This window comes from Gasterosteus aculeatus, chromosome 17 (assembly GCF_964276395.1).
Source record: "Gasterosteus aculeatus chromosome 17, fGasAcu3.hap1.1, whole genome shotgun sequence".
Lineage (NCBI taxonomy): Eukaryota > Metazoa > Chordata > Actinopteri > Perciformes > Gasterosteidae > Gasterosteus > Gasterosteus aculeatus.
In genome coordinates, this window is record NC_135705.1 from 423,704 (window position 1) to 433,477 (window position 9,774).

General features: G+C 41.1%; 1 protein-coding gene across 1 annotated transcript; it reads left to right on the forward strand.

Annotated features, from left to right (window-relative positions):
• The first annotated feature begins 4,976 nt into the window (after positions 1–4,976).
• LOC120835744 (odorant receptor 131-2-like) lies at positions 4,977–6,746 on the forward strand. The gene is made up of 2 exons (XM_040204929.2): positions 4,977–5,126; positions 5,901–6,746. The coding sequence occupies exons 1-2, from the start codon at positions 4,977–4,979 to the stop codon at positions 6,651–6,653; spliced, it is 903 nt and encodes a 300-aa protein (XP_040060863.2). The 3' UTR covers positions 6,654–6,746.
• Positions 6,747–9,774: the final 3,028 nt, after the last annotated feature.

Sequence of the window (9,774 nt, forward strand, 5' to 3'; positions counted from 1 at the left end):
GCGTGCGCTGCAGGTTTTTAATGACGGCGTAGTGTGTCACTAATGGTTTTCTTTGAGACTGTGGTCCCAGCTCTCCTCAGGTCATTGACCAGGTCCTGCCGTGTAGTTCTGGGCTGATCCCTCACCCTCCTCAGGATCATTGAAGCCCCACGGGGTGAGATCTTACATGGAGCCCCAGACCGAGGGAGATTGACCGCCATCTTTTCTAATACTTACTAACCACGCATTTTGCCTGTGCTCCTGCAGCCCGTCCAGCCTTGTGCAGGTCTAGACTTCTATCGCTGATGTCCTTACACAGCTCTCTGGTCTTGGCCATTGTGGAGAGTTGTTTGATTGAGTGACAGGTGTCTTTTATATATACCGGTAACAAGTTCAAACAGGTGCAGTTAATACAGTAATGAGTGGAGAACAGGAGAGTTTCCTAAAGACAAACTAACAGGTCTGTGAGAGCAGGAATTCTTACTGGTTGGTAGGTGATCAAATACTTATGTCATGGAATAAACTGCAAAATAATTCTAAAATCTATAGGTGGAGATCATCAGAACTCGATTCAGATCAGCTGTTCTCATCAGTGATGTCTAGAAGCTCTTTGAGGTTTTACCAAATATTTAGAACAATCCAGAAATACCTTTTTTTGTGGAGGGTTTTATTATTTTATAAAGTTTCTCTGAACTTTTCTCTGTCAGACGTTTAACCTCGAGAGTTTAAAGTTTAATGCATGAAGCAACTACCCATGAGAGGTTTGTTTTGGAGGAGTGCAGCTCTCTCCTCCGGGCTTCTGATTAGAGAGAAGCTCCACAGGGATCAGCTGATGCTTCGTTACCTTCACGGTGACCTTTAGAACCTGTTCTCTCCTCCGGCTCCTCTGTTTCTCCCTTTGGGATTTGTTATTCTGGCTGTGGTTATTCATCAACAAATAAAAGTTTCTTGTCGGTGTGGTTTGGAATAGGAACTTGTTGTCCACTAACATAGAACGGGTTCCACTAAGTGAGACACAAACTTCAGTCTCAAAACAGTTATAAAAAGTGAATTAGTTCTGAAAGTCGGGCGAAACCCTATTTTGAAAGTGTACTTTCCACTTTAATAGCACTTTGGAGGCCTTTCCCATATTCAAAAACTCTGCCAAAAATGTATATATTTTTGGGGTTACGTACAAAGAAATGGCTCTTTAGCGCCCCCTAGAAATTGGGCACTTTAGCCTTCTAGCTCACTTTCAAATTTGACACACATGTGCTCTTGGTTATGCTTTACAAAAAAGTCAATCTTGGTATGCAACGCACCTTACTAGATTTTCCGCCATTTTGAATTTTGTGAAAAAGACGTTTTTTATCTCCTCCCAGACGCTGAGTACGATCCTTACGAAATTTTCTGAGGATCATTATTGGCTCAATGCCTTTAACTTGTTTGATATCTGATTGTGTTTAGAAGTTATGGACCAATGAAGTTGTAAGGGGTGTGGCCTAATGGGTAAAGACGTATAACTACTTGCCTTGTCCTCAACAAATCAATAGCATATAAAACCAAACAGGAAGTCAGGCCTTTTATGTGAAAATTCACTCACTCTTATTTTTCGCACTTTAGAGACGCAATAGTTCCCACACTCCCCAAACTGTGAGTGTGGATGCAAACTTCTCCTGGAGGACACAGGAGTCTTTCCTGAGAAGTTCTGAAATGGGATTCTCACCCAACTCAGCTGTGCAGATTTCTACTCCATGTAGGATTGAAAATATTGAATCGAGTTGGTCAAATGTCCCACTGTGAACGAAATGACTGGACCTCTGTCCACATCCTGACTGGAGAGCAATGATCCACTTGATGAAAGCAGAGCTTGTGATCATCAAACAAACGTTGGAGGAAAGTTTCAGTTAATTGGTGTTAGTGTGGAAAAAGTTTAGAGGAGGCAGATGATGATAACAATGATGATGAAGATCGTGTCCACTGAGAATGTCCTTGTCTCTCTAATGTCCCTGTTCCCCATCAAGGACGCTGCTCAGAGCCGTGTTAAACATCATCAGACTCTTCTAATGTCCTCTCTGAAGACGTTTCTAACAAACAAAGCTCGCTACACAACAAGTGCGTGACCTTTACCGACGGCACGCCACTCGCCTCCTGGGACCACAGAGGAGTCGGGGAAGACAGGGACGTCCCCAGTGGAGCCAACCAGCTCTCAGGACGGAAAAAGAACTGACTGAGCGAGCATCTTCCTCCGACATTACCGTCATCATCACTTTTAGAAAAGATCATACAGAAGAGAACAAGCTTCGTTTGAATTTGTGACATCATCACATCACAGGTCATTTAGCTTTTATCCACAGCGACTTACATCACGTTTCGCCCGGGGAGCATTTAGGGGTCAGGTGTCTTGCTCAGGGACACTTCGACATGGGACTCAAACCACCAACCTTGTGGTTCCCAGTGCTCCCTCTGTACTCCTGCGTCACGTCCACCACCGATCACCACATGAGGACGAGGTCGCACTATGATAAAGAATGAGCATCTATCAAATTCACTGATTTAGGATGTTCATGTTGACTTCCTGACTGACAGACAGGCAGACAGGCAGGGAGACAGACAGAGGGACAGACGGTCAAAGAAAGAGAGACAAGCAGAGAGACAGACAGAGGGACAGACGGACTGAGAAACAGGGTAGACGGCTGGACAGGGACGGGCGAGAGACGGGGTCCACCTTGGACTGGTTGCCAGCCGATCGCAGGGCTTCACAGAGACAAACAACCAGTCCACTCAGGTTCACACACCAGCAGCCTGATCCCCGGACCTGGTCTTTGGACTGTGGGAGGAGGCCGGAGAACCCGGGGAGAACATGCAGACTCCACACTGAAAGTCCAACCCAGGACTTGTCAGCGCTAACCACCACACCACGTGCTGCCCTCGAATTATAATATAATAATATTATAATTAACAAGGATAGTTTTAAAAATAAATAAGTATATAACAACACATTTACTTTGGGAACGGCTCACTCGAAGGGACAATATTGTACTTTGTGTTCAAATTGTTATCAATATTTCCTGTTGGAGGTGAAGGTGTCGTCTCATGTGCTGGAGTACCGAGACTCCTCCATCCAAACGCTGAGCAGGAACGTGATCGTCGTGGTTCTCAGCATCTCCATCAACTCCATCAATGCAGCCGTCGTTCACACCTTCCATGAACACCATCAGGATCCTTCAGTTATGTGAAAACAGAAAAGAAAGTATTAGCAGTAGAAGACATCCAATGATTACATATTGATCTTACATATTGAAATAGCAGGTTCAGATATTACACTTATATATAACTATCTATTAAAAGAATAAACTTGGTTCATAACTACTACACTGATCACCTTTAATTATTGATACATGCAAGGTGGAAGAACCACTTCTAGAAAAGACATGTCACCATTTATTTTATAGGGAACTCTAAAAACTAGATGGAGAATATTATTTATGTTCAGTAGTTCTTTACGTTCGCTGTCAGGGACGTGGAAGGATTCTGCATGAATTATTCACGTCATTTTGTGTATTATCTATTACAATTCAATCCCAACATCAGGTATGAGATTAAACGTGTCAAAGCTGTGTTTGCAGAACGATGGTTTACTCTTACACGTGATGCTGATCCCTTTTTTTAAATTCACATTTGTGCTCACAAAGAGCAACAATATTCATACAGAAACTCTTCACATCTAAAGACACATCTCTTCACACTACTTCCACTAAAACACTAACTGTAGCACTTAAACTGTGCTTAATGATGATAAAGGTTCTTATCTACAGCAAGTTGATGAAATCACACTTTCTTGTTTCTTGTTCTTCTGAGTTTGTTTCCTTATTGTTGAAATGTTCTTATTGTAAGTCGCTTTGGATAAAAGCGTCAGATAAATGACATGTGATGTGATGTACAAACAAAACACACCTAATACCCACGTGTCATCACAGGGGAATTCTGGGACATTTGGCATCACTCCCATTTAAACAGGTTTTTTGGATTCACAGTGTTGGACATGGTGAAGCACAACGAAGGTAAGAGCCGCTCGCTGTGGACGCATCACTGCTCTGAGCTGTGTATTCAACACCGGTACGAAGGACAAATATAAGAAAAATGCCCGTCTGAGACGTGTTGTGTTCGATAACTTTATTTGGTTATTTGTTCAATGTTAATCTTTCTAATGTGCTTTATTTCATAGCTTCAGTTTCTTCATTCCCACAGCAGCATTTTAAATTAGTTCAACTCTCAGACTCTTTGGTTAATCCTACAAACAATATTAATATGACAAAAGCACTTACATAATGCTGTAAAGAAACAATATCTTGGTGTAGAAAGTTTACCCTGCTTCAACAGGATTTGAAATATATTCAGACTCTACTTTCATACTTATTTATTAATGTCACACTTCAATCGTATGATTTTACATTGAATTATTTAAAATAAAAGAGTAACATTTTGTTGAAATGAGGATTTCTTAAATGTTTTTAGTGAGTTGCTTTATGCAAGATTCTCCATGAAAATGTTTAACTTCCACCCACATGATTGTTCAATATAATCTAGATTCTTTTTAACTTTCACAGATTTATGTGACACATCTATATATAAAAATATGTCAATTGCTTTTCTGTCATGTTATCATCTGAATCTCCAGTAAATACTTAAAGTTGAGTGTGTTTTATTATCTGCAATACATTTGCAACTCATTGTGAAGACTGACAGTGATAATGAACTATAATGCGCTTTCAATATTGTTTCTGTAACAGAATTGTACATAAGGGAAATGATTCTGAATATACTCAAGTCACTGCTTGAACAGAAAGTGTCTCTGGACCTGATCTCTCCTTTGGTTAAATGTGTAAAAGTGCTTCCAGACGTTTAGCAACATTATGTGTTGATTCCAAGATTTGACCTTGTTAGTTGTAAATATTGATCCTTAAATATGGACTTTTAACTGAAGAATATTCTTGTTTTCTTTCCAGTTAGAAGAGATGAACGTGTCGTCTGCCAACGTGACGTTGGTTTTACAGTATCGAGACTCCTTCTCTAAAGCGCTGACCAAGAACGTGATAGTCGTGGTTCTCGGAATCTCCATCAACTACATCAATGCCGGCCTCATTCGCACCTTCTGCAAACACCAGGTCGGATATTTCTTTGACGAGTAGACGCCTTTATGAGAGGACTCTTAGTTTAAGAAGAGACTAGTGCAGGTCTACAGTTTGGGGTAGTTTTGGTTCAATAAGTCAGATATTAATCTACAGGTTCCTTGTCTCCATCTACAAACACTCCAACGAATTTAGACCAACTCTCGTTTATAGTCCAGAAAGTCCGGAGATTCAGAAATATCCCCAGAGAAGCCGGAGAGGGAAGAGTCCCCTTCAAGGCCTCTGAGGCCACAAATCACAGCTGGCCGGCGTCCAATCTGCCATGGCAGAGATGATGTCCGTACTCGTCCCATAACTCAACACGGGCATAAACCTTGTTTTACGGTCCCACATGACATGAACAGAGTAGAAGATAAAAACACTGTGACATATGTCTGTGTGTCAATAAGGATGACTTATACCTCTTATAATAACTAGCTTACGCCTGGGTAGAAACACAGAGCATCTCATCTGTATGTAAAACGTAGCAAATGTGGTCTTACTTAAAGCGTTGGATCCTTATACACAACTGGACAGTCCAGAGGTCTGGATCCAGAATATGAGCTCAGCTGGTCATCACATCACAATGGGAGTAGGTATTTTTAGCAACTAGCTGAGGGAGTAAGCAGTTGACTGTAACGGGTTGACCAATGACAGATAATGAGTGGTTAGATCCCACATTTAACTTTAAAGCATCTCTGTTTAAATCTCTAACTCAGACTTCACTTTCCTTTTCTTTTAAACCTTTGTGCTTTTCTTCCCACCCTGTAGATCTTCTACACAAATCCTCGCTACATCCTTTTTATTCACCTGGTGGTCAACGACATGATCCAGTTGACGTTGACTGTCCTCCTGTTCGTCCTCAGCTACACCGTCTACAGACTGAAAGTCTCCGTTTGTTGCATCTTCATCCTGCTTGCTCTCTTCACCACTGAAAACACTCCTCTGAACCTGGCCTGCATGGCGGTGGAGTGCTACATCGCCGTCTGCTTCCCCCTTCGCCACGCGCTGATCTGCACCGTCAGGAGAACCTTGATGCTGATTGGCTTTATGTGGTCGACCACCATGTTGTCAGTTCTTCCTGATCTGTTCATCACTTTGGCCACAGAGCCGCTGAACTTCTTTAATTCCAAAGTCTTCTGTCTCAGACAAACTGTCTTCCCAAATCCCCTCATCATCAAGAAGAGAGATATCACATATTCAGTGTTTCTAGTTATTGTTTGGATAACCATCTTCTACACTTACTTCAACATCCTGTTCACCGCTAAGAAAGCTAGCATAGACGCTAAAAAGGCCCAAAACACAATCATCCTCCATGGGTTCCAGCTGCTGCTTAGTATGACAACATACGTAGCGCCGCAGCTGTTAGATCTTCTGGAGCAATTCTTCCCTGAGAATCATATAGACCATGGATTTGCTTTCTACATTATTGTACAGGTCCTGCCCAGATCCATTAGTCCCATCCTCTACGGCATCAGAGACAACACGTTTAGGGGATATTTGAAAAGTCATCTGTGGTGTTGAGTCGGTACAACGTGAACTCACCAGAGAAGGTTTTTGCAAAAGGAAAAGGAACATTTTCCCAACTACAGGTGATGAAGCAATGAATTTCCCAGATTTCCCAGATCTCGGAAACATACATACAGAAATGAATGCTTTTTCCGTTGGGAATTATCTTGACTATGTGTTGTCCTGTGTTGAGGTTATGTACTTTTTATTTTTGTACAATTTTAAGGATAATGTTCATTTTTTATTTGTTGTTTTATTTGAAAATTGGCCTTTCAAGCAGCAGCTTTGTTGAAGATATTTAATTCATGAAAATAACTCTGATAATGATAACACAGACTCAACCTGCAAAAGATCGGTTAAGGCTTCATGCTCGTACCCTCTGACCGCAATACTGACATAAAAAAGTTTTCTGCAGAATCAGATGTCAGATGTCATTTTGTTTACTGGGTAATTAATGGAACCAATTGATCAGGTCTGTGTTTGCACACATCTGTTAATTCTCTCCTCACTGGACAACAAAGCCTGTGGAGGATCTTACTGAGGACTCACTCTATATCTGGAATCCTTCAGAGATGAGTTGACGTCTTGACTAAAGAGACGGACCCTCCAGAGAGGGACCCTGAGAGTCGGCGATGTCAGAGCGGATAAAGAATGCGTTTACTATAGCGCATAAAAAACATTTCTTAAGACTGCATCTCACTAAACTCCCAAACAAATCTGGACCCTCACAGCGAACTAGACTGGCAGAAGGGTAACCCAGGGTAAAGACAGAAAACATGAAAATAAAGTAGTATTGTGCCTTGTTTGTGTATGTTGCCAGTCGAGAGGCCTACCTGGATACAGATTCATGTAATGTGCAGACAGCGCTGGGTGAAGGAGGTGGTCTCTCATATAGGAAGACATTTGGTTGGTGTGGAATACATACTTTTAGAGGCACTTGTTTGACTGAACTGATAAGATCCAGCTCTCAATTCATGCTCAAGGTATCAAGGGAGGATTCCATCCTCTTCATGGTTCTCATAAGGAGGTATCATGGAAGCGCCTCATCCAAAAAGTCAGAAAGATCCTTTTCCAATCACAAAGGGATAAACCATGGACGAGGTCTCAAGCTGTGGAAGTCGTGTTGGCACCAGTCAATGACCAACACATCTCAGTAATACTCCGAGATGCCAAAAATACAGCCTCTAACACTTACACACCAGCTTTAAATGAAAGGAATGCCACCTGTCACACCTGGACATCTGAAAAGGGACATCGACTTGAATAAGATGGAACAGCTTCAAAACTTCTGCACAACTGCCGGTCAATGGGACCCATCGCAGAGACAGCTCCTGATACCAGCAGACATGTTCGACTTGGGAAGGTCCATTACAAGCTGTCTTCTGATAGATGTGACCTGACCAGCTAACCTACCCGCCAAGTTCCTGCAGAACATTCCGACTAGAACAGCCCAACCTGGGAAATCCTGAGGTCTTTTGTTAAGCGTTTGTGAAGTTTTGCAAATGTATATTGTAATTTAAAAATGAAACAAAACAGTTGACTGCTTCCCATGAATATGTTTGATGATGACTCAATAAAGACTCTTGGAGAAAAAGAGAATTTACATTTTTGTGACCATTGACAAAAATGTAGCATTGAAACTGGACTTTTCTGAAATAGACTGTTGACAATCTTCAATTTGGTCACCAAGGACTTTAAGTTCATGGCTCCTGACACATGTTTACATGCATGACATAGCTTATAATGTTCGATTAGGATCACACGTGTTGAAACTGTATCGAAACATTTCAAACAAATCAAAAAGTAGTTCAAATATCTACAAGCTGAATTAAAAATCCAGTTTTTATATTGCCTACCACATTTGATCACATTTAAAATGTCAAACCTGTCTTTATATATTTGAAGTAACTTTCCCACATTTAGAATGTGTGAAAACAGATTTGTATCTTTGTGAAAATTCGCATATGTGCTCACAAAAAGCCACAATATTCATACAATGCTGAATCCACACACTGGCGTAACACCCAAGGGAATTCTGGGAAACTTCCCAGCAAGCCACATATAAGGGTGGAGATCTGAGGGAACGGGCGGTGTCCTGGTCTCCATGCATTGACTACGGTGAGTGGCCCCCCGCTGTGGACTCAACTGATCGTAACGCTATTGTGTACAGACTTTCTGTCACCGACAGTCTTTATTTTTTGTACTCGGCTTTAAAATGATCTTTTTTTGATGGTTTGAAAAACATAAATGTTGATTTATTGTCTTGTCATTGTTAAAACTTGCATGATCTGTTGTTATTGAGTGTCTTTGTTAGTTATTAGCTTTGAATGTTTAACAGTGTTAAGATCCTTCAACCTGTGACAGAGGACTGATGTCGACAATGAAACCCTTATTTACACCAAAAGAAAGCCAACTGTCCAAGCTTCTGGAACTCAATTATGCAGAGAAAAGCACACTTTCAGGGTTTTAAGAACTGGAAATAAAAAACATTATGAATGGATCGTTGTTCGTATATTTGCTGTAGATGGAAGCATATCGATAGGTTTGTGCGGAAGAAGTTAATTGTTAAGAAACGCAGCATTTAGTACTGATACTCTTTAAAATGATTGGTTATTATGTGTACTGTAGGTTGCTTACACAACATCATTACATTACAGGTCATTTAGCAGACGCTAAATGATTCCCAGTGCACCGCTCTACCCCCTGCCCCACGACGACCCCCCAACTAGCTAAGTGCACCACAGCTGTGACTCATCCAGGGGAGAAACAACGTCTCATACGTTGTGAATGAAGCCTTTCATTGTTTCTCTTACTTGTTACTTTCTGTCTTGTGAAATTACAAATGCTCCTTTTAGTTGTGAAGAGAATCTCTCCACGGCGAACGTGAAATGGGTGGTACACAATAAAGATTAATATTGTTTTTGTGTTATTCAAATGTTGCCACCAAGATTACAAGTTTTACTGCAAATGTACAATATGTAGATCACCTGCAAATATTGGTTATCGGCCTTTTTCTAACTAATAACATATATTGTATATTTACAGAGCATTGGACCTGTAAAGACGCACACCAGTTGATCGTTGTACATCTAGTTGAAACTGAAGAATATTCTTGTTTTCTTTCCAGTTAGAAGAG

Coding starts and splice junctions, on each gene's coding strand:
- LOC120835744 (XM_040204929.2), top strand. CDS start 4,977: ATGAACGTGTCGTCTGCCAACGTGACGTTGGTTTTACAGTATCGAGAC. Junction 5,127..5,900: donor GCACCTTCTGCAAACACCAG/GTCGGATATTTC, acceptor CCCACCCTGTAG/ATCTTCTACACAAATCCTCG.